This window comes from Octopus sinensis, linkage group LG1, assembly GCF_006345805.1.
Source record: "Octopus sinensis linkage group LG1, ASM634580v1, whole genome shotgun sequence".
NCBI lineage: Eukaryota > Metazoa > Mollusca > Cephalopoda > Octopoda > Octopodidae > Octopus > Octopus sinensis.
Window position 1 is genome coordinate 82547662 of NC_042997.1, and position 26311 is coordinate 82573972.

General features: G+C 38.6%; 1 protein-coding gene and 1 non-coding gene across 7 annotated transcripts in view; both read left to right on the plus strand.

The window, feature by feature from the left end:
• On the plus strand, nt 1–72 carry Trnae-uuc. Its single transcript has one exon. It is a non-coding gene; the product is annotated as a tRNA-Glu (tRNA).
• A 4599-nt stretch (nt 73–4671) lies between these two features.
• The window catches only part of LOC115215670 (pyridoxine-5'-phosphate oxidase), a 34226-nt gene continuing 12586 nt past the window's right edge, over nt 4672–26311 (plus strand). Inside the window, exons 1-5 of one of the 6 annotated variants that reach the window (XM_036502477.1) lie at nt 4672–4691; nt 7730–7809; nt 20109–20132; nt 21780–21936; nt 25871–25970. In XM_036502477.1, coding sequence (XP_036358370.1) covers nt 4687–4691; nt 7730–7809; nt 20109–20132; nt 21780–21936; nt 25871–25970 — 366 coding nt within the window. In that variant the 5' untranslated portion in view covers nt 4672–4686. Of the gene's footprint in view, nt 4692–4834; nt 4854–6329; nt 6359–6529; nt 6553–7271; nt 7810–20108; nt 20133–21779; nt 21937–25870; nt 25971–26311 lie in introns of those variants that run through there. The other 5 variants (XM_036502484.1, XM_036502464.1, XM_036502471.1 and 2 more) reach the window with 5 other exon arrangements.

Here is a 26311-nt window from a genome sequence, read left to right on the forward strand (position 1 = left end):
TCCCATGTGGTCTAGTGGTTAGGATTCCTGGCTTTCACCCAGGCGGCCCGGGTTCGATTCCCGGCATGGGAACGGCATTATTGTTTTAGAAATTAAAAGGTACAATTTATGTTTCTGAGAGAGATCGTTGCTTCCCACAGAAAAATTTTGATTTTTAAAAAATTATGTAGGGGAACAGGGGACTTACCTTTTGAAGTCGGCGTAAAGCGAAGGAGACACAATTGGTGCGTGTGTTGACGGGCTGTGCGAGACAGAAAGTGGTGTGTATGGGAAGTTGTTTTGTTAGTGTGTGAAGAGACACAGAGGCAATGGATGTATGTGTATTGATGGGGTTTGCCAGACAGAAAGTGTGTGTATATGAAGGTGTTTTACTGGTGTGTGTGTGACTGAGAGAGAGATAACTGAATTTTTTAATTATTTACTTTTTGTAGTGAAAGAATATGTGAGTGATTGATAGAGAAAAAGAGAGAGTTGTTATGTATGTATGTATGTAGGTAGGTAGGTAGGTATGTATGTATGTATGTATGTTTGTATGAATGTATGTATGTGTTTATGGCTAGCTTCAGTGACACACACACACTACGTGCGTACACCTATTGCATACATGTTCTTTGTACGCATACACGTTCATGTGCATGTGTGTAAGAGAGAGAGAGAGAAGGTATGTTTTTTGCTTGTTGTTTGCATGTATGTTGCCTCTCTGCGTCTACACATACACACACTAACAAAACATCTTCACATACAAGCGCCAATAAAATTATTTTACGGAAAGCTACAATCTTTTTCAGACACATAAACAAAAGCACGTGTTTTATAAGTGACGTAAATTGTACTAAAAACGTAACGAAAGATTGCCTTGGGCCATCTTATGCATTTGGGAAGCTTTTCCAGAATACCCGATAAAAATTATGGTCATAATAAACGATCGGATCTTTTCTATTCTGAAGCCAGGACCACAGATCTTTCTAAGCCGGGGAGTGGTGACGCTAATCCAGAAAGACCCGAGCAAGGGGGATAACATTAGTAACTACAGGCCCATAACTCTACTTAATGTAGAGTTAAAGATTTTGGCCAAGGTGTTGGCAAAAAGGTTGACGGTTGTCGTGGAGAAACTTGTAGGGAGAGCACAGACATGTGCAATTCCAGGCAGGTCGATCCAGGACAACCTTCACCTTATACGCTACACCTTAGATAGGGTGGGTAAATTAGCCGGCAAAGGCGGGGTAATGGTCCATTTAGACCAAAGTAAAGCCTTCGATAGGGTAGACCATGGGTACCTGGCGACGGTCCTCGAAGCGGCTGGGCTGGGCCCTGAATTTCGCGGGTGGATCTCCGCTATGTATAGCGGCATCAAGTCCACCGTCCGGATAAACGGTTACCTAACGGAACCGTTTTCGATCGAGTGTTCAGTGCGTCAGGGGTGCCCCTTGTCACCACTTTTGTACGTATTGGCTCTTGAGCCATTGCTGCGAAAGTTGGAGAGGCTAGGGAGTAACTCGGATGAAATCGGAGGTGGGAGGACGGTTACCGCTTATGCGGATGACGTCACCCTCATCGTGTCCAAAGAGGCCCAACTACCTTGTGTAGAGGAGGCTATCAGAGGATACGAGGCGGTGGCAGGAGCAAAGGTTAACAAGGACAAATCGGTTGGCTTGCGCCTCGGCACCTGGAGGAGCAAGTCGATATCGTCCAGTGTCGTGGGACACTGGACGGATGGCCCTGTTAAGTTGCTGGGAGTTTGGTTTGGGCCAGACTCCCAAACGGAGAAGAACTGGAGTGAGGTGACAAGCAAGGTGGAAGCCGTAGTACGGACCTGGTCCGGAAGGTTTCTGTCCTTGAAAGGAAAGGCGGAGGTGGTGCAGATGTTCATTGCATCTGTAATCACCTACCGCCTGACCGTTGTCCCTTGCCCCGATTCATGGCTTAACAAGTTGGGGCGAATCCTTTTCCGCTTTTTGTGGAAAGGAGGAAAGCCACTTGTGAGGCGCTCCGTTTGCTGCCAGGAACCGTTAAAGGGTGGGTTAGGAATGCCTTGGTTGATGATGCGCAGACATGCGTTGAGGCTAAGGCATCTCTGGCACCACCTGGAAGGTGATAAGGTGTGGAGTCCGCTGGCAGGAGGATTTTTCCCGAGACCGGCCTCCTTAGTGAATTTTAAACCCGGTTACATCAAAAGATGGAAACTGACTCCATGGCAAAAGGAGTGCCGACAGGCACTCACGCTGATCCACAAGGCGGGCAAGGCCGGCTGCGGAAATACCACCTCGGTATTTTATAGAGGGCTGGTAGAGGCAAAAAACGACGACGTCCTAGGAGGGGCTCTGGGGTTTGACGAAGACCAGCTTACCAACCTGTTTAAAAAAACTTTCAGGTCGGGGTATTTGGATAATTTCCAAAGATCCCTGGCCTGGCAGTGCTATAGGAATGCTTTACCTGTTCGCGAGAAGTTATCGCGGCACGGAGTTTCAGTGCCACCGACGTGTCCAAGGTGCGAGTTGGACGATGAAACCGTCCAGCACGCTTTTGTTCACTGTCGGAAGTTGTCCGACTTGATAAGTTACGCAGAACACGTGTTATCGCATCTGGGACGAGTACAGCTGTCGGCTGAGTCTATGATTAAGATGATACCGCCAACTGGACTCTCGAAGGAAGGTGAGGCATGTTTTCACTGCACGGTTGCAGTAGTAAAAGAATGCATGTGGAGAACAAGGATGGAAGGAGCCGCGATAGGATCCTTTGTCTCCGGCCCCGGCTTGCTCACTTACTTCAGATATCATCTGAAGAGCAAAATGGGGCTGGAAAAGAGGATCTTACCACGGGGTGTGTATGAGAAAAGATGGAAGGAAGTGGAAAAAAAGGTGGGTGTCAGAAACCCAGCTTGACCATGGATGAGAGAGAGGAAATAAAAGCTGCAGGGCCTCATAAATTGCCGGGGTGTAAAAACTCCAGTGAGATTATAAGTTCATGTACTGTTGTTTGTTCTACTGGTTATGTAAAGGACATTTATGTTATAATGAATAACCCAAATGTAAATGAAAATTTTTAAACGAATCTCTTAAATGTTTTTTGTATGTATGTCTGTGTAATCGATTTTTATAATCATAATAAAGAAATAACTTAACTAAATAATCTGAAACTTCGTATGCTGATAGAGTCTAGCAAAACAAGACACAGGTTGGAACTAGTTTATTTGAGAAAAATCTATTTTATGACTTTAATCGTAGATTAAAACTGCGAATTTTAACCAATCAGATTGTTTGTTTTCATATGTAAAACTTGACTGCATTCTATTAGTGTGACGTAGAAAGCGCTTTTGTGACGTACTAACGTTCGGAAAACTGTAAACAAACACGGCAGACGAAATACGGCTACGCATTTCGCCCGGCGTGCTAACGTTTCTGCCAGCTATTTGCTTTTTTAATATTAAATTTCGGCGAAGTTTCGCTTGTCGTAGCACAAGTTTTCCGTCGATTTCCGTAAAAAACTTTTATTTTTTTACATAAGTAATGAGAGCGAAAGAGACTAAGAGGAAGCGATTTTATGACGAGGGAAGTTTGTCTTTGAAGTTACCGTCTAGGGGAAGCATTGATGTACATGTGTGTGTGTGTGTGTGTGTTTGATGGGGTGTGGGAGACAGTATGTTGTGTAAGTGAAGTGCTTCTGTTAGTGTGTGTGAAGAGACAGAGAGAGTAATGTGTGAAAGAGAGAGATAACTGAAATTTTTTATATCCTGGGTGATATGGCTTCCAGCTCAACTTCTCTCCCCTGCTCCATAACCAGCAAGAGGCTCTTTCTGCTGCCTCTCCCATACTGTACACAGCCACCCTTTGCTCTCTTCCTCTCATTCCAACGGCTGTAAGCATCCTCCGTACTGACTGGGCCGGGAAGTGAAATTTTTTTCCCACGAGAGTTCCGGATCCCAGTATTGAACTCAATTGCATACAGCCAATCAGAGCTCACCTTGACTATATCAAGTTAACAAACACTACCAAGTAAATTCATGATGAAGAACGGTGTTGTGAGTCGACCGATCGCCTGATTTTAGGAGACAAGTAATTAGATAGATTTGCATCTATGTCAATTATCGGATTTTGTTAGGGCCCCATATGGTAAAGATGTGGATGGGAAAAATGTGGGTAGAGGGTGATGTGCTAGCAACCCTCTCCCCTTACTGTTTTAGATTGTAAACAACAACACAAATAACTAAGCAAGGGCAACCATGGTTGAAACAAGAACAAGAACAACAGGCATTATTAAAAGAGAAAAGAAGCATGGTCATTTGTTAACCAAATGACCTTATCGCCCATCACTTGTTATGTGCTCATGAATTAGTTTGATAGTTGAGCTCTGATTGGCTGTATGCAAATGAGTTCATAACTGGGGTCTGGAACTCTTGTGGGGAAAAAAAATTCGTGGCTGGGAATCTCCTACAGCCAACCTCAACTGGGAAAAGTCATGACTACCATCCCTTCTCTCTGCAATTCTGCAGAAGGCTCTTGTACATGGCATGTTTCAATTCATAGGCTTTATCACACCCTTCTTCCTATGGGACTGTAAACCCATTCAAGATTATTTGCCTTGCCATTTCACACCATAAAGCTATATTTGGCTTCAGGGTTGTATGGACGACCTGGGGAAACTGCAGTCTTTCCCCAGGATTACTTTCATATCTCATAATTGGGATCCATGAAGTAAGTTATTTGTCCTTTTTAGCTGTCCTCATTGGCTTTTCACCTTCTTTCACAAACTTGATTGCTGCAGTTGTTTTCCCCTGATGATGGTGTTTCTTGAGTCTTTTCTGTTCTAGGGTTGAGCGAGTGTTGCAAGCACCTTGTTTTGGCTCAATCTTACTGGCAAGTATTTGTTTTGAAATATTTTTGCTTTGGCTTGTAATATTCGGGATTCTTGATAATTTCCTTCTTTGACTAAAAGAAAATGCTTCAAATTTTTTCTATTATATTTATTTATGAATAAAATTTTGAGCGTTACTGACTGTTCATGCCTCCTCCTACTCCTCCTTCTTCTTATCATTATTATTATTATTATTTCATATACATTCAACAGATTAGACTTTTGGAAAAGAAAAGAATCCTAACATTGGGCTACAACAAGTAGCCTTAGATGCCAAGAACCCTCCTATTGGGTTACAACAAGTAAATGTAAATGCCAAGAACCCTCCTAAGTATCCTTGCTGTCCCTAATAACTGTTTCCTGCAGCTGTACTAAACTGGGTTTTATGCTTATTTCCTCTATCCATCTGTTCAGATCTTTAGGGATAGTTCCCAATGTACCTATAACTACTGGGATACATTTTACCTGCACTTTCCATAGACTATAATTCAATAGCTAGGTCCTGGTACTTCTATTTTTTCTATACCTCTGTACTATGTATAAGATGAGGTGATGGTAACCTGTATTGCCATTTTGGAAAATGCAATCAATGTTGATATAGATATGTGATACAGGTACCATTAAACTCCTGTAAATACTTATTGGAGTCATTTGAGTACTTGCCATCCCATCATATATGTTATCACAATGAGGACTAGCTAGGCAAAAATGGTGAAATGCTGTTGGAAGATTCTTTAACCCTTTTGTTACTGTATTTATTTTGAGATGCTCTATGTTTCTTTCAATTATTTTAAATATAACAAAGAATTTAGTAAAATAACTTAGTTATCATTAAGCTAGTCCTAGGAACATAAATTGTGTCTAAGATTTGGTGGAAGATTTTAATTGAAAACTTATGAAAACAAGACATTTATATTACAGAGCCAAAGCCGGTTTTAGCTGGGTTGGTAATGAAAGGGTTAATGTATTAAATCCCTTTATATCTATGTGACCGAAAAAATAAACACTTGGGGTGTCTCAAAAACTTTTAGAAGGAAACACTAATATTCCCTACTGAGTGTATGATTGAAAGACTGTGTATTTCTTTCTTCCTTTCAGTTACTGTCCATTTACTTTTGTAAATTGTATTCTGTAGCATATTTATAATTAAATCTGCCTTGCTACTGATGAAACAATCCCACACTGATACTGGACAATTTTCCTCTGCTGATGATATATTTCTGTGATTATATTTTTTACCCTATACATTTCTAAGAAATGCTATCTAGAGATGCATATTCAGTTTACCAGGCTCTCAACGATGTATACAATTTAAGTATAACACACAGATTGCTATTTTGAACTATTATAGCTTCTATAGTTCATAATGGATTTTAATTTAGCCTACCAGTCAACTTCTATATCAGTGGCGGTTAAAATTTGTCTCAGCATATGGTTTCTAGTGGATACTTGCTTCTGATGAAACCCAAGGAGGCAGAAATAGGCATTTAGCAATGTCACCACTGCGGCAAGTCGATTTTTGCCCGCTCCTCATTTATTTCTGTGTTTTAAATGCTATGCATCTATAAGAGAAATACTTAAGTTTACCGATGTAATCAACTTGCCCCTTCCCACAAAATTTCAGGCCTTTTACTTATACTAGAAAGGAGCGCCTACCTTGATTAAAATAGATCGGTAGCAGCATTTTCCTTTTATGGCAAAGTATACACCTAATTCAATCAAATTATGAATGTTACTCTGATTACTATGCATAAAATGCAAAATATTTTTTTTTGTAGAATTATTTTTTTGTAGGCATAGGAGTGGCTGTGTGGTAAGTAGCTTGCTTACGAACCACATGGTTCCGAGTTCAGTCCCACTGTGTGGCACCTTGGGCAAGTGTCTTCTACTATAGCCTTGGGCTGACCAAAGCCTTGTGAGTGGATTTGGTAAATGGAAACTGAAAGAAGCCCGTCGTATATATATATGTATATGTGTGTTTGTGTGTATTTGTTCCCAACCCAACATCGCTTGACAACCGATGCTGGTGTATTTACGTCTCCGTAACCTAGCGGTTCGGCAAAAGTGTCCGATAGAATAAGTACTAGGCTTACAAAGAATAAGTCCTGGGGTCGATTTGCTCGACTAAAGGCGGTGCTCCAGCATGGCCACAGTCAAATGACTGAAACAAGTAAAAGAGTAAAGAGTATTAGGTAGTCATAATTCACCCCTGCTTTTCAATCTCAGTATTTAAGCTATGCATAGTACTGTTGTAGTACACCTGCACTCTACAACACCGTTTTCTTTACGTGCTATAAAGGCAGAAATAAATCTGCCTTCGACTCAGTCGCACGCCTGTATTTCGCTTATTTTTTGTTTTACTACATCAACTGCCTACCCTGAGTAATTACTAACGGCATGTGCCTGATACACACACACATACATATGCGCGCACACACACGTTGCATTAAAAGATAAACAAGTTTGTTGCTTTTGGTAAAATTTAATTATGCGCATCGAACACAATAACAGTAGGTGTGTCTTTGCCTTATTTGGACAAGGAACAGTTAACTTTCGAAAAGTGTCACAGTTACTAAGTTCATCATCACACCATGGTACATACTGTGACTGTCTCCTTTGGAGTTCGTAACGTGTTATCTCGTTCTTATAACATTACTTCGAATCCTTCGAAGTGGTACAACATTAACTGGAAGTGTTATTTTGCGTTTTATGTGCCATTGTGGACGCCTAGCTGGTCGATCGAAATCAGTGATAGTAGTAAAAATATTTGTTTGAATACGGTAAATAGTTCAAGAAAATTGACCTCGAGTAACCTTTATCAATATCAAATTATCAATTTCGATCACGACTTGGCTATTAACTCTTCTTATATTAACAGATCACGAATTTCAACTGCTAAATTAAGCAAGCTTTTCCACCCTTTCACTGTACAGAAAAAAATGCTTTCGGACAGAAAAGGTAGGTGGAAATATAATTATATACACAAATACATGTGTACGTGTGCTTAAACCTGTGTGTTGTGGGAATTTGTCGCTATATTACACACCATGTAAACAGTATGTTATCAAATGAATATTTTGCCTTATGTCGCACTAGCTAGAAGAGCCAACGAGAGAGAACGTTCACATTGTCGCGCTACATGCTAGAAATAGCAACCAAATCGTTTCCAAATCACACCTTACTGTTTTAGAAAAACGCCTATTTGATAATGTTGTTCAAAATTCCCTGTATATAAGAAGGAAAAAAAACAAAAACGGGGTGATCATAGCTGCTATGCGTTTGAATTTAGGCCTACGCGATCAAGGCTGATCTTGGGCTTGTTACGATAAACAAAACCGACATCTTTTTTATGACATCTCAGTTTCCGTACAAACGTATTTTTTCTTCTTCTGTAATTCATTAATAGCAAACATGGTCGTGCTTTTTTCACTGGATCCTTCAAAACTATTTCGTCTCTTTGTATTTTGAGTTCAAGCTCTACTGTTGTCAACTTTGCCTTTCATTCTTCCAGAGCTAATGTAATAAATTACTAGTTATATACGCTATAATTGACTATATCCCTTTCTCACCAGTGTTCTCGTATTACATATTAGAAATAAATATTTACTAATGTACAAGGACACAAATTGAGGCCACATAAAAAAAAGTCTTGACATGCATCAGGTTATATTGCATCTTACATATGTTTCTAAGACTCGTGTAAAATGCATTCCAATCGTGATCATCTTTTTCCATATGGTTTTTTAGGAACTTTGTCTGTGGGCACTTTCTAATTTGACTGGACAAAATTTTGTCTATAAGTGAGTGGTTTCCCTATAATTGGTGCACTAAGCATTTCCTCAATTCCCCCTTTCTAGGACTGCAACCCTCTGAATTGCTCGCCCTGTTCACATTTGCAAAAGTTACATTCAATTAACCTTACAAATCTTGAAAAGAATATAGTTCCGGGCTCTTGCTTTCTTCTTCAGACTGAAAAATTATCTAAAATACATTCACCTGTAGAGCAAGTGTACAAATTGCCTTGGCATCCTTGTAATTGAATCATTCACCCTTGTAACATATAATATGAATTTCATGAAGTTATCTGCTAATAGTATACCTTTGTCCAAGCCTTGATTTGCTAGAAATAGCAGCCAAATTTCCCCATCATGTACTGAGAGAAAGCTTTGAATAGTACAGACTGGATGGTCATAGCTAGAACTATTTTGCTCGTATCTAATCAACCCGAGTTGATCTGGGGGTAAACAACAACCCTAAAGAATTTACAACTTTGCTCGTTATTGGTATTAATTTGGTTGCTGCATCTTATGAACATATATTCTTCACTTAACACATTTCAAATCATATACATCTTTATTTCTCTTCATCTCTGCCAGAACGTGTGTGTGTATGCATTTACGAGGGGCGTTCAATAAGTAATGCCCCTGACCCATTTCCCATAGCAGTAGAGCAACGAAACTTGGCACAGTTATTAGTCTTTTTCTACATAGGAACCACCCAGAGTTACGCATTTCTCCCATCGTTTGATGCAGCTCTGGAGACCGTTTTTGTAGAAGACTCCAGCTTGGTCCTCCAACCACGACGTGACTTCAGAAATCAAGGCTGCATCATCTGGGAAACGCTTTCTTTTCAAAAACAACTTCATGGCTAGGAAGAGGTGAAAATCAGAGGGTGCAAGGCCAGGAGAGTAGGGGGGATGAGGGAGGAGTACATAGCCGCACGCCTGTGCTTCTGATCTGGCGACACGCGAGTTGTGGACCGGAGCGTTGTCCTGCAGGAGGAGGATGCCTTTGCTGATCTTGCCCCGCCTCTTGATTTTGATAGCTTCTCTTAATTTCCTCAAAAGTGAAGCATAATAGGCTCCTGTAATTGAGGTACCCTTTGCCAGGAAATCTGTCATCACTACTCAGTCCTGGTCCCAGAAGACTGTGAGCATGGCCTTGCCAGCGGAGGGCTGCACCCTTGCCTTCTTTGGAGGAGGTGAGTCACGGTGCTTCCACTGCATTGACTGGGCTTTGGTCTCTGGATCATAGTGATGGACCCAGGTTTCATCCTGTGTAATCAGTCTTTTGAAAATTTTGACTCATCTTCTTGGCACATCTCCAAATTCATCCTCGAGCACTCGACGCGTTCTTGCTTCTGGAAAGGTGTGAGCAACCTGGGAATCCATCTGGCAGACACCTTTTTCATATGCAAATGGTCATGAATGATAGTTTCCACAGACCCGGTATTAATCTTGACCTCATGAGCTATTTGGCAAATAGTTATGCGGCGATCTTCCAAAATGGCAGCCTCAGCTTGACAGACAGATGCCTCATCAATGGCAGAAGTGGGGGGGGGGGGCGACCAGATCTGGGAGCTGTTTCCACAGAGTTCCGACCATGTTTGAATTCACGATGCCACCGTTTTACAAGGTCATATGATGGGACATCATCACCATAAGTTACTTTCATTTCATCAAAAGTCTCCCGTGGTGTGCGTCCTTTCAAATACAAAAACCGGATCACTGCTCGACACTCAACAGGTTCCATTTCACACTTGACTCAGTTCAAACACCTGTAAATCAGAAACCACAATTAGTCCAGAGCTGTAATTTGCCACTTAATCTATAGAGATATAAATAATTGCACATGCAAAATTTCAGCTAGATCAAACAACTGCAAGTTGGTCAGGGGCATTACTTATTGAACGTCCCCCGTATATGTGAATATCTAAGCATACAAACATGTATGTATGTGTGCATATATTTATGTATATAAGTTTGTGTTTCCACATATATGTATGTATAATGAACTGTGAGTGTTTGAAATAGTAAAGTTTGGACTAACTACCTCATGTTGAGGGACATAACTTTATTTGTTATGTTCTTCAAGGTATCCTATTTAGAATATACATTTATAAATGTACTAGCAGCATAGCCCGGCGTTGCCCGGGTATGTAAGAGCCCCTAGTAGGCAACAACTAATCCCAATCTAGTCCTTTCCCTCTAGGGAACGAAGGCGCATGTGTAGGTTGCAATGTCTTCTCTTCACTCGAATACTTCTGTGTATACGATGTTCCTAGCTGTCCCTACCTGTCGAGTTGTGTCCCCTAGACAGAAAATGTGTTGCATATAAAAAGCTTAGATTCTCGACCCCATGTCGAATTTATCGAATTTTTTCAGAACTGGGGGAACTTTTCAAAATTTTCGCTGCATTAGTTTTGAATTATGACATTGGGCTATGTGTGTGTCAAGTTTCATCAGAATCGGTTGAAAGCCATGGTCAGGGTAAGGGTACAACCTGACAGACACACAGACAGACAAACTGCCGTTTATATAGAGGGAGATTTATAAGAAGTGTATTTTATATGTGTGTGTGTGTGTGCGTGCGTATGTATGTATATAGACATTATGTATATATATGTATTAAGGAAAGCAAAAAAATAAAACAAAATGATATTCAGTATACTGACGATAGGAATTTCTGTCAAAAAGATAATTAAACAAAGTTGTACATCATCTCCCTCTTTCTCTCACACCCCACTCTTCCTCTCACGCCCCCACTCTTTCTCTCTCTTTGAATATTAGCGCCACCATCAACACTACTACTTTTAATAAAACATCAACTCTCCCTAAATTTCTTTGTCTCTCTTTCTCTCCCTGTCTTCGCTACCACTCTCACCGTCTCTATGCTTACTATTACTCTCACCCCATCTAGAAGAATAGTAGGAGTGTCATTGAATAGTGAGAGAGGGGATCTAAGTGTGACACACTGACACACAGAAATTAGTTTTTGCATTTATTGTATTAGATATACGATGGTGATTAACTAATAATGGACCACTTTAAATCATTAGAATGATTATTAAATTTTAGAATGATTATTAAATACAGAAGGAAATGTAATTCTACTATTCTTAGTAAATGCATTTGGAATTTGACAGATAAGAATATCAAATATGATTTAAAGTGGTTCATTATTAGTTATGCACCATCATATAATATTATAATTCTACTTGTGATCTTTGCCTCAAAGAATTCTATTTTATAACTACTTCTAAATCAATTTTATTGAACTTTAATGGGCACTTAAATTTTAGATGTTGCCATAAAAAGACATTCAAATATTTCAATTATTAATTACAATGATCTTTTAATTAATTATTTATTATATAATAAGGTTAATTTCTATTAATGTAGTGTTTAATATAGTGACTAATTAATTAATTAATTATAGCAATGTTAAAGTATCTAAACATTGATTAAGCATAATGTAGAATTCTTATGTATAATTTTTATTCTGTAATTATCCAGAGATCATCAAGATTTGTATATATTATTAATTATAGTAATTTTTCTATTATTATATAATAATCTTAATTCATATAAAAGGGTGTAATATAAAAATGAATAGGTATTTAATTATCCTATCCGTTATCTTTATTCTTTAGTTATCTAGTGTAGTCATCAATAATTATATATATTATTATTAACTAGCAGAAGTACCAGTGTTGCTCGGGATTTAAATACTACAATGATTTTGATACTTAGTAAATTTCCTATGTCATAAATAGCGTTAATGCCAAATTATAACACAATTGGTTGCTTATTGTAACAAAATTGTCACAAATTTTAACAAAATTGTCACCGGGTACTCATCGTCATTGTTTGACCGTGGTCGAGACAATGGAATTTACCATGCTACGCCAGACTTCACGGTCCATCATAGCATTACGGAGGTCCTGTTGCTGGGTGCCTGTATCCCTGGAGATTACATCAGGGTAGGAGAGTGTGCATCCTCTGGTATCGCGAGTAGATGGCTTCCAGAGGAGAAGAGTAGAAATTGCCTCATTTTCAGCTCTACAACAATGTCCAGCAAACTGGACTCTCCTACCTTTCACAAGAGATGACGCTTCCACGAGAGATTTTGAGCTCTCATAAGGAGGCGAGTGTAGGTTCCATCCAACTGCCTCTCAAGTTTCTTTGATAACATCCAAGTTTCTGAGCCATATAGTAGAATTGGTTCGACTGTGGCTTTGAAGATTTTAAGTTTGAAGTCTCTACTTAGATTTGATGACCAGATCTTATGCATATCATTACAGGCTGACCAGGCCATACCCTTTCTAGTTAGAAAATCTTTTCCAGATGATGATATGTAAACAAGTGCCTGTCCAACAGTGATTGCATCATCCATACTCTCAACAATATGCCCTTAAATATGGTTTCTGATTACAAATATCTTGGGTCATACATATCACCGGGTACTGCTGAAGCCAAGCAGTAACAGTTTGATACAAAGTCCTGAGAAGGGCTTTAATGCATTCTCAGAAGTTGTAACAATCACAGGTAAAGTAGCCCTGAAAAAGTCTTTTATGCTATTCTCACAGCAGTAACAATCTGATAAGAAGCCTTTGTAAGGCTGTATGGCCAATTCATGAAATAAAGAAGCCTTGAAAAGGGCTGTAATTCATTCTCAGGTGGTGTAACAATCATATGTAAAGTGACCCTGAAAAAAGCCTTTTTTCGTTTGCACCAAAAGCAACTGTTGCTGTGAAATGTGAAACTTTGTAAAAACAGATAACAAAGCTAGGTTGGACAAAGGAAAAAGAAACATGGTTGAGGAAAGTTAGTAACTTTGAAAGCATGACTACAGTAGCACTCACTCACCAAATACAGGTCTGCAAGGTTGCACTGGTGTAGTGGAAGTACTGAGGTTCACAAATTTGAAAGCAATTGGCACATGAAGTGCCTACAACACCTCTCTGTAGACCACATTTTTCATTTTGCTATTAGGTGCAAATACGAATAGACTTTATTTGCTTCCAACTCTGGAGCATCCAACATATAACTGGCCTAAATGGAGGCCTCCTATGGTTAGGGTTTGGCCTTGGGACTTATTGATTGACATGGCAAAGTAGAGTTGAAGTTGGCATAGCGGACAGAGAAATCCCTTACCTGATGGAGTAAGAGGTACTCTAGGTATGAACACATCTTTTCCCATGCCACATCCCATGAGAATCATGGCCTCAATGACATGTGGCAGTAGGTTTTTCATCATTAACTACGTTCTGTTGCAGAGCCTTGGTGGCCCCAGATTTCTCAGCAGCACCATTGGAGCTCCAAGTTTGAGACACAATGTATGAGGTGATAGTCCTGAGGGGTTCAGGGAATTGAGGAATTCTGTTGGAAAATTGACAACCTCTTCTGGTTCCACAGCAGTGTCAATGGACTTGTAGGTATGAAGACTTCCTGGAAGGTACTGCAACAAATCTTAATTGAGTTTCACCACAAAGTTGTTTTTCAGAGCTAATGTGGTCCTATTGCACCACTGACTTACGGTTTTGTAATTTATCGGTCGATTGGAAAAAACAGCAGCCATGAGATCATCAACAGTGTGAACAATGGTGCATACTTGTGAGACTGTCATCTCTCCAGCTGCATACAAAGGTGCATTACTGTTGCAAACTGTTAGAAGGTCTTTGGAAAAATCAGCTGATGAGTGATCGCCGAACAGCTGAGCTCTCATCGCCGAACAGCTGAGCTCTCATATTGGTTTTAAGGGACCAAATTCTTATCTGCTGCCACAGGGAAGCAGACTTAATGCAAGCCCCAACAGCATCTACCCTGGTGCCTTTTGGAATAACTGGGAGAGTTTGCCTAAAATCACCAGATAGCAGGAGAAATATTCCTCCTATTGGACGGTGACAGTCCCTTATATCTTGCAGGGTCCTCTCTAGGTCCTCAAGGGATCCTTTATGGGCCATTGTGCATTCATCCCACACAATGAGCTGGCACTATCTCAGGACTTCTGCTTTGTCCGAGCCCTTGCTGATATTGCAAGTTGCAGAGTCAGGTGTAGTCGTATTAAATGGAAGTTTAAAAGCAGAATGAGCTGTCCTACCTCTGGGAAGTAGAGTTGCAGCAATCCCAGAAAAAACCACAGCCAAAGTGATCCCTTTCTGTTGCTGTACTTTTGTGAGGAGGAGCTTCTTAATGAATATTTTACCTGTTCCTGCTGGGGCATCCAAAAAGAAAATGCCTTTTTTGCGATCACGAATGGAATCAACAATGATGCTGTAAGCCTGCTGCTGGTCCTGCAACAACTTTGGCTCATCTTCGTTGATGTGTCATTCAAGGGCATCAATGTCATATGATGTTTCCTGAATTATGCCTGTTGGAAGTGTGTGTGAGCCTGTTTGGTGTACTTTCAGTCCACCATAAGATGGAAATTCATTTCCGCTGGCAGATAAAATTCTATCTTCAATGTCAATGAAAGCTCTGTTGTAGAATTCATCGCTAAGGCCTATGTCCAAGTCAGGAAGCAGCAGTTGTCCATGGTATTTGAAGTCTTCAGAAAGGTTTTCTCTATATTTCTCCTGCAGAGATACAGGATCACTGAGCTTGCACATTTGCAATATCACCGCAAAGAGCGCTCAGAGACTTCTTACTGATTTATTGTAGCTGCCTCCACCAGTGTTGCATCCCACTGAGCACCGTCTTCTAGTTGCCCATGTTTAAAACATGCTTCACAGTATGTGATACAAACTCCTCCGTTAAAACATTTCAAGTCATTGAAAGATGTTGGCCCTCTTATCTCATGTAGTAGAAGTCATAGATACAAACACTCCTGTTGGCTTGAATGAACTGTGTAAACTCTCCTGAGGCAATGGGAGAACTTTATGCAGGGTTGTCCAATCTTTCTTCATGTCCAATTGTTGATGCCGTTCCAAGTGAAATATGATGACACTTGAAGATAGAGGAATGTCTAGGTGAAGGTGTCATTTTTGCATAACTTGAAGAAGGCTGTGAGCATGTTGTCCTTGAGTTCCTGTGCTAGCTGAGCAGCAGTAGAATGTGAGAAGTAAACTTGTAGGTCATTTTCAAGATGCATCACCAGCTGCTCGATGGGAGGCTGTCTCTGGTATATTGGAAAGTCAAAGAATTGCCAGAATGCCTCACTGCTGCTGATGTATTGGCTGACTTAGTATCGAGTGACTTCATCTTGGCTGTTTTCCATTTGAAGGGCGAATGAAGTGGCGTCTGACTCCTTGTTGACGTACTTGCAGATATGCTTTATCGACTTGACGGAATTACAATATTCAACATTAATGTGGGCATTGAATACTTTAAGTAGAAGTGGGCAGTAGGAGACAATCCACCTGTTATCAACATCATGTTTACCAATTTTCACAACAAGTCCTCCATCCGCTGGCTTCCTGTGGCGATATAGTGAGTAGCCATCACCGCCTGTCTGGGTTTCTTGGAGAAATTTTCTTGGATGCCTCTTGCTGCACCTGTTTTCTTTAAGGCATGGTGACATCATGCTGAATCCACTTCCATATGGTCTATGTCACTATATCATAGAAGTCTTTCTCCAAATTTGGGTCAGGGAGCTCTGCAGAAATAATACTGTTAATGTCAGTGGTGCTGATTTTCGTTGAGAGCTAAATGAGTATGTGGGCATGTGGCAGGCCTCTCTTTTGCCACTCAATGGAGTACATGTAGCACCAAATGTCTCCAAACATCTTAATTTTTGAATGAGTTCCATTAGTTTTGCCAACTTCTGTTGGTAGACTCTGGCCAGAAGGTCATGTCTGGTTTTGGCCTTTTGCCTTGGGAACAATTCACTGCTGATTTCATTTGGGTTGCAGGTGAAAGTGATGAAACGGTCAGGTCTACCGTAGTGGCACACATACATCATGGCATCCTGTATGTGTTCGTGCATATAGCAAGGGCTTCCTTTAAACATAGGCGTAGGAGTGGCTGTGTGGTAAGTAGCTTGCTTACAAACCACATGGTTCCGGGTTCAGTCCCACTGCGTGGCACTTTGGGCAAGTGTCTTCTACTATAGCCTCGGGCCAACCAAAGCCTTGTGAGTGGATTTGGTAACCAGAAACTGAAAGAAGCCTGTTGTATATATGTGTGTGTGTATATATGTTTGTGTGTCTGTGTTTGTTCCCCCAACATCGCTTGACAACCAATGCTGGTGTGTTTATGTCCCCATAACTTAATGGTTTGGCAAAAGAGACTGATAGAATAAGTACTAGGCTTAGAAAGAATAAGTCCTGGGGTCGATTTGCTCGACTAAAGGCGGTGCTCCAGCATGGCCACAGTCAAATGACTGAAACGAGTAAAAGAGTAAAAGAGAAGTATGCACACTCTTCCAAGATTTTCGGAAGTGATGTCATTGTTAATGCCATCTCGAAGGTGAATGTAGCTCTCCGAACGCAAGCGCTTTTAGTTTTACTTAATATAGCACAATCTTTCAGACTCATTTTTGTGTACATGTCCACAGCAAATTGCATGGTGGAGGTGATTGAAGCAGCCATTGCGGACCATAAAACAGTTAACATAGAATTGCTTGCAGGATACAGTTTTGTTGCTGTCACACAAAAGAATTCGGAAGTGATATCCATTAGCGTCATCTGGAAAAAAAATGGGGTATTGCATTGCATTGTAGGACCTGTGGGTCTCACTGATCCTTTGCAGGGCCTTGTCCCTACACTGAAGGATAATGTCCCATTTGTTGTGGTGTTCTCCATGAAGAGTCACAGCAATTTCATTGCATGTGGGTGCATTAAAATGGCCTGCATGGGAGTCAGGTGGCTTCTTGTCAGCATCGACGACAACAGCAAAGTTTGGTGCAGGGGCGGCTTTCAATGCACATTTAAAACTACAAACATAGCTGTTCTCTTCATGCATCATCTTTTGAAGTTTCAGCAGGATGTCTAATTCTGTAAAAGGTGAAATTGAAGCATGCCTTTCGGATTGGTCCATGTAGTTGCTGATGAAGTAGAGTTGTAGGAACTGAGGCTCTTCATTTGACATTGGCAGAAGTGATCCAATTCTGTGGTAAATTTGCCCTTGGGCTTTAAAAGTTGACATGAAGCCACCCTCTCATATGATTATAGCTTCATGGAGAAAAAGCAGAGTATGAATCTTTAAGAATTTTACCCATCACCTCATCACCTTCAAAAAGCTACACACTTCCAATGTTTCACTTTTAGCTTTTTTGGAAAGTGGGGAAGTTTCTTCAGAAATAATGTCGTTTACCTGTTGTTTCTAGCATGTTGGGTTTTCTGTTGGTGGAAACATCAGACAGTAGGTGATGGGTGGGCAAGGTGGGAGAAGGAGCATTGAGTGTTTCTTTAAGAAAAATTAAACTATGAAAATATATATATTTCCCAGATTCATAATCTCTATTTTTCTATGTAGAAGACAAAAAAAAAAAATTTTTAATGTTACAAATTAAGAAATTATTCTATGGGGGGAAATAAAAATTTTGAAAACATGATTTCTGGACAAAATCGTTTTAACCCCCTTTTATATGATGAAACAATACATAGTTTCTGATTCTCCTCAAGAACAGAAAGCACTTTCATGCAAACCCATGCAAATTGTACCACCTACTTTACTTTTAAACAAACAATAACTTCCATTATGTCATTAACTGTATATTAGTGGTGCCAATTCTGCCCATAAGAAAGGAGCAAATAATACAATGTGCCTGTTGGTTACAACACCTGGGGAACACAGGGATGCATTGCTAGTATATTATATATGTATGTATGTGTGTGTATATATATATATATATGGGGAAAAATTTAAGGTAGAAAATGCTAAAATAATTTTATAAAAAACATTTCAGTATCAGTTTCAGTCATTGAGACTTTTTCAACTGTAAGTATGGAAAACAATTAAATTTTGGAAAAGTTAAAAGAAAAGTTTTTTAAAAGAATATTTGCATAGTATTCAAATACAAGGGGCATTTTTCTTGTTTCTGCTTGTCTCTGTCTCTCTTGTTTACTCTTGTGAGTTCGAGGTCGTTGTGAATTCTTGGGAGAGAAGAAGAAGAAGGAGGAGGTGAATGTGGGAGTGCCATGATAGTAGTAGGATGTTAAATGGTCAAGTGCCCTGAAAGTGACTTGTGGATGGTAGTAGTGATTGAATTCTTGAAACATCTCTTTTGAATGTATTGTTTATAATATTTGCTTAGGTGTTATTCTAAACAGCAATAGTAGTAAAGTAAGGAAGGGGGTGGCAGAGAGGAAGAAAATGAAGAAGAAGGGGAAAGAGAAGAGAGAATAATAAATTAATGCAGGTGGTATGATAGTAGTAGGATGTTAAATGGTCAAGTAACCTAAAAGTGGCTTGTTATCGATTATAGCAGTGATGGGACTGTTTTTTAATGAATTCTTGGGTATTTCTTGAATGTATCATTTTTAATATTTACGTGTGTATTTGTGTTATTCTAAAGCCATGGTAGATATGTCATTTGTTGTAGATGCATTCAAAAGAGGTCTGTATTTTTTAATAAAGAGAGTCTCTTTACTAATTCCTTGGCTACAGGTTGTATTATCGCTGAATTGGTAGAGGGGAAAAATTCTGAAGCTTGGATTTTTGTTATTGGCGCAAATGTTGATGTGTTGGTTGAATGCTAGTTTTCTGTTTTTGAGAATTTTGATCTGGGATCTGTGCAGAGCCATCCTTTGATGTAGACTGTTTTTTGTTGGCCTATGTATTGCTCTTGACACCCAGAGCAGGTTAGTGCATATATTAGGTTCTCCAAAGCACATGTAAAGCTGCTTTTCACTGTGAAACGTTGTCCCTGTTTGAAGGAAAACTCTGATCCTTCAATTGAACTGATGCATATCCCACAGTTGGGTCTTCTGCATTTTTTTACTGACGGCTTCTGTGTTGTTGTCGAGTGTATTTGGGCTTGTGTTAGGAGATTTTTCATAGATTTGGCTGTCCCTTGCTTTTTATGATGGTATGTGTTTGGAGGATTAAATTCATTCTGTGGTCCTTTTTTAGCAGGGGAATGTTTTGAAGGATGGTGTTGAAGGCTTCATTGTTAAGAGGGTTGTGTGTGGAGATGTATGGTAGGGCTTTTGGTTGTAGATCTTTCTTTAATTTGGGATGTCTGAGTTCGTGGATGTTGAGTTGTAGGGCACATTGAAATTATATAATACGACGGGCTTCTTTTAGTTTCTGTGTACCAAATCCACTCACAAGGCTTTGGTTGGCCTGGAATTATAGTAGAAGACACTTGCCCAAGGTGCTATGCAGTGGGACTGAACCTGGAACCATGTGGTTGGGAAGCAAGCTTTTCACCGCACAGCCATGCCTCCGCCTATAAATCTATATGTTTGAGGAATTCTTTTGCTCTTTCACTAAATATGTTTGAATTAATTGTTGATGTAAATGTGCCTCTGGCAAAATAATTACATTAATTCAAAGTATTCGTGATAAATATTTTTTGTTTTATTTGTTACAGATGATGATCAAAAAGATATTCAAAGTGAGTTTTTATTTTTGATAACTTTTTACTCATCTAGATTATTTGAACGAAGCAATAGGTTTAGTTTTATTGCTCTATTGAATTATTACTTTATTCACTTAATCATCATCATCATCATCGTTTAGCGTCTGTTTTCTATGCTTTAGCATTCAGATTACTCTGTCTAATGTAATGCCTTTTATTCTCATTATTTTGAATTAATCATTAATTATCTTGTAGCTTTGAAACTTCAGTAATATAATTGTTTATTTTTTAAGTGGTATGGTAGGCTAGGTGTGAGAGGCCAAATATGGCCAGTTTGAGCATAAGATGTGTAGAATATTTGGGCTGGATATGGCCAGCTTAAATGCTAAAGGATTAATTTAAATACAGTCAATGTTAAAACATTTTAGTCAAATACAGTATAAAACTGACTTATGTATATTATTTACTTTTCCTCAGTATGATAGCATATGTAGAATGTGTTGTAAATTTGGACATCTTTACATTATTGGAGCTTTTGCTTTTGCAGCTGAGGTCCTTTCATCCACTAAGTATTCAGTTGGGAAGTAGGACATTAGATCCTGTCTGTAAACTGGACAAATCAGTTAGTGTTTATAAGGTTACTCAATGGGTTAGATGGTAGACTTAACCTATTACCTGGGTTAACACCACCATCAGGCCCTTGGGTGCCTTTAGTGAAATCCAGTCTGTTGAAAACATTTGGACTGGATGTTCAATCTGAGGATAATTTTTTCTAATTTCTTTTCTCTAAAAGGATCATGAACAATACTCTTCCTCCTGTGAATATACTCAACACTGCTTAATTTTTGGGAACGGAAGAGAATCAATTATTTCTACACCAGTTTGATCATATTATTGACATTTGGAAACAAAGAATGCTTAGCAGCATTTCAATCTCTTCTGGTTTTATATTCTGAGTTCAAATGCTGCTGACTTTGCCTATCATCCTTTTTGGGTTGATAAAATAAGTACCAGTTGAGTACTATGGCTGATAAAATATGTACTAATTGAGCACTGTGGTTGATGCAGTCCATTAGCCCCGCTCCACAAACTTTTATGCCTTGTGCCTATAGTAGAAAGGATTATTTAGCTTTTGTTTGCTAGTTTTGCTGGGAATTAATTGTTGTAGTTGATCCATTTGATTATTTCTGTGTCATGTCAAAACTGGCTTTCAGCCTTGTCAAAAGAGCCAATATCAGATTTTATAAAAACTTGAGTGCTAAACAGCAAACAATAAGCACCTGACCATTCCACTCTTCTGTTATCATAAATGCAAAAGGAACTTCTACTTGGGTCACTTGGCCTACTGGTAATACCGGCTAAATCTTTCTCAGATTATACCTTAACATTTAAAAAGGACATATAAAAACTGGAACATTTTTTGATCATAAATTAGGTCTGCTTGTTCAGTACGGGGCTAAACTACAACAACAACAATTCGAGAATGCATTTTCAATTTTTGTTTAAAGTAATTTCACTTTCTCCACATCACAGCTATGTTTTTTTTTTGTATCATAAAATTTGTAGAGTTTTTATGCCTAATCAAAAGAAAACAAAATTAAATTTGGTATTTAACTTTTAAAATTATGATAATAATTTAAGGAATCTATTAATGATGGTAACTTAATCTGGTCTCCCTCTTAGATATGCGAAAACCTTACAGGTCTTCTAAAGACATTTTTGACTTGTCCCAACTTGTCTCCAGAAATCCTATGAAGCAATTTCAAGCTTGGTTCCAAGAAGCTAGTAACCATCCTCAAATTATTGAAACCAATGCGATAGCTTTAGCTACTGCAACACTGTAAGCTATATTTTATTGTTCCCATATTATCAATTAATAAATTAATTATTAAATATTATTACAGTTAATTATTTTTATTGTTGAAAATAATTTAGGTATGGCTATGTTGGTATGATTTTGCTTTGCATTCTGTGTTTAAATGCTGCTAACTGTGCCTTTCATCCTTTTGGGGGTTGATAAAATAAGTAACAGCTGAGCACTGAGGTCAATGTAATCCATTAGTCCCTCTCCACCAAATTTTTCAGGCCTTGTGCCTATAACAGAAAGGTGTTTTTAGCTTTTGTTTGCAGGTCATTCTGTGAATTAATTGTTCGGAGTTGATTTCTACTGAATAGCATCTTGGATGAGTGTCTTCCACTAAAGCCTCAGATTGACCAGTGTCTTGTGAGTGAAACTATTGAAGCCTGTTGTGTTTATATATATATATTTGTATAAATATTATGTACATATATATGTGTATAATGTACATAGGTGGCAAACTGGTAGAATCATTAGTACACTGAGTAAAATGCTTAGCAGTATTTTGTCTGTCCTTATGTGCTAATTTCAAATTCTGCCAAGCACAACTTTGCCTTTCATCCTTTCAGGATCAATAAAATAAATACCATCTGAGCACTGGGGTTAATGTGATTGACTTAATTACTCCTGGGTTTGAGTATAAAATAACTGCAATCCTATGCCAAGCCAGTGTGGCAGAGTAGGCTCATCAAACCAGTACATCAACCCATTCTCTGGTGGAGAATTCAATCCATAAATAAGAGTGCATGCGCACACGTGTGTGTGTGTGTGTGTGCACACAAATGCATGTGTGTTTGCATGCATATGTGTGTGTGTGTGCTTGTCTTCATATATCTTCACATCAATGCTGCTTGGGCAGCAGTGATATTGCTATATATTGCATAAACAAGAAGTTTGACAGCTTGACACTTCAGTGTGTGAAGACATGAATTAAAGTACTTTACCTGAAAACAACCAATTGTTGGCATCAGGAAGTGTATCTACCCATTGAATACTGTCCCCAGAAATCACACCTAATCCATGCCAGCATGAAAAAATAAACATGTAAAATTATGATGGATTATATTAGAAACTGTTATTATTTAAGCAGTGAAGGAAGTGAGGTTGTAGAATTATTAGCACATCAGACAAAATGTGTAGTGACATTTCTTCCAGTTTTGCATTCTGAGTTCAGGTTCTGTCAAGCTTGACTTTGCCTTTCATTCTTTTGGGGTTGATAAAATAAGTACCAATTGAACATTGATTATTGTAATCAGCTAGTTTCCTCCCTAAAATTTCAGGCCTTGTGCTTTTAGTAGAAAGGATTATTATTATTATTATTTATTTAAAAATATAGAGCATTGGATTAAATACCTAGGGGTATTTAGTTATATCTGTTTATATCCTGAGTTCAGATTCCTCCAGGATCAATAAAAATGTACCAGTCAATTCCTAGGAGATAATTTAATTGATTAAATCACTCTCAAAGTTTGTGACCTTATAATTATGTTTGAAATCTCTATTATTAACGTTGTCTCATACTAACACATGGCTGCACATTCTGAAAGATGGAATCTAATCAACTGAATCAACTATAATATACATCATCATAAAGTCGGGGCAATAGAACTTGTGTTCCTTGAGCTCCTTTTGTAATGGAGATAGAGCATTGAGCAACCACTAATCCTACTCATGCTATCCTGATGGAGGCAAACTTACTCTGAAATATGCAGGGGGGGATCTTATGGGACTGCAGCTCTAGCCTGTGTAGTGCCGTTCTACTGAACTTTGTGGCAGTGGGAGAACTGGTTGCTATTTTAACATCATATCCAGGATCTTGATAGTGAGATATCAATGGTAAAGCAACTAAGATGATTTAAGGCAGCTAACTGTTACAGCTATTGTCTTCATTCATGGCTGCACGGTGTTTGTGACATTCTTCCACCTGTTCTGCTAGACTCTGAACTTCACCATTAACCCTGGTATGGGAAGTTAGAGAAGTTGTTGGCACTTATCCAAGGTGTTACCTCAAATCTCTCAAGAGAAGGGGTGATTTAACGTCCTGTAGCAGGTGTCTGTCTGGATTCAAAGCCAGGACTTGTTATTTACAATCATGAAATTATGATAAATAACCAGACATCAAACAGACTGATGACATTAAAAATTAACTGACCAGTCAAGGTCAAGAAATGTGAACCTTTCAACCTTGATATTAGTTAACAGAAAGAAGTAAAGCAGACACAGTTAATGTTCACTTCAACAGTAATTTGCCTGTCTTTACATTCTGTGTTCAAATTCTGCCTAGGTTAACTTTGCCTTTCATCCTGGGGTTGATAAAATAAGAACCAGTTAAGCACTGGGATCGATGTAATCAAATTCCCTCTCCTCCGAAATTGCCAGCTTTGTGCCAACATTTGAAATCAGTGTTAGTGATTTTTTTTTCACATTTGTAACATGGCCACAAATTGCAGAGGAGGAATATTTGCTTGATGCTTATGAATTCTGGAAGTAAGAAAGGTAAAATTAACATGGGTGAGATTTAAATTGAGAAAGAGATGAAATTGGTGTGCACCTGCTCCTACTACTTCACTGCTCTGTTAATAGTTATAGTAATAACACTTGTTGTGGAGGATAGACTTATTGCCACTGTGAATCACTACCTATTTTATAAATATTTTAAATTCTTCTTCTTCATAGAACAAAATAATTTCACACACGCAATCAACATCATCAACTCAAAGTGGATGAAGCATCTCATCTTAAAAGAAACTGAATACATTGTAGTATAATATGGTTCTCAATACACTGAGAATGAAAAAAAAAAAAAAAGCAAAACACAGAAAAAGGCAAAAAAAACAAGTAGATGACATGGCTATGAGATTAGAAACTTTTTCATTGGTCTGTTAGAATAATATGTATACTGTTTATATTTGTCGGACTGGTGTCCTTGTCTTCATTGTTGATTTCACTATGTTTTGGCTGTTGTATGCTTCAGCCTTCTTCAAGTATCCTATGTTGAACTCAGATGTTGTATCAGAATTTTGAACTTGCTCCATAGGGGTACACTGTTCTCATTCCACTCTCTGTGCTTCATGACATTTTTCCAATTGTGATTGGTTATATCTAACTTTTCAATATCTCCTTGTATCACAGTTTTCCAATATTCATCTACCCTTACTTTAAGTGGGTGGCATGTTTTTCCTTTGTATACCTTACTGCAGCTGCATGAGATGGAGTACATCAAGTATAGATGATGAAATGTGGGAAAATGGAGACCGCCGACCACTGTGGGACAAGGTCAAAATGACAGAGAGCATCACTGGAAAATTAGAAAACTTAAGGGATCAGCGTATATACTAGGACACAACAACCTGCTAAGCAGGCCATATGCAAAGATGAATATAATTATGGGATCCAATAGTAAAGAAAGAAAAGGGTAGACTGCAACAACAGATTATTTAGACATTAGGTTTAAAAGTCTTAAAAATTTACTCTGTTACTGCCTACAGGCATAGCGTAGTAGATAAAGATGCTGGTTAATGCAGTTCACCTAAAGGTTCTGAGTTCAATCCCAGGCAAGGCACTAAGGTAATTCACAAAAAAAAATATGTCATGAAATGCAGAGAGCAGCATGAGAACTGTATACTCATGGAGGAAATAAATGGTTAGGTTCAAAATTTTGATACAACAACCAAGTTCAACCCGAAGAAGGCTGGAGCTGTATAACAGTTGAAACAGTGAAATCAAGATGAGGATACCAGTCTGACTAATGTAGATAGTATAAATTCCTCTAAACAATTATAACAACCTTCCTTATGATCTAGATATTAATCCAAATCCTAAGTAATATAAGATCTATGTTCCTCTTCATACATTAATTCTTCTTGTTTGAAATTTGTATTCAACATTAAACCATTTCTCTCATTCTTTCTGCTAGATCAGGCAGACCATCCGTGCGTATGTTATTACTAAAGGGTATTACTTCAGAAGGTTTCTATTTCTACACCAACTTTGAGAGTCGAAAAGCTAAGGAAATAGTATGTATTAGTAAATTTATATATTTGATTTCTCATTACAGTTAAAACAAAAGAAAAATTAGATAAACAAAGCTGTTGATTGTTAATTATTAAACCAAATATTTTCTTTGGTCATATGTGTGAAAATCCCCAGAAACACCTGCTGCATGAATATTTAATAGTAAAGTAGATGCTAACAAACTTAATGTAGTAAGGTAAGAAATTTTAATCAACATTATTTGTGTGACGATGTACAAAAATTGTTATCTTAGTGGCTAGTTCTGGTGAAGAAAAGCAAGAAGGACAATCAAAGAATTTAAATTAATCTTAATTGAATCACTCATCACTGGAAGCAGTGGTGA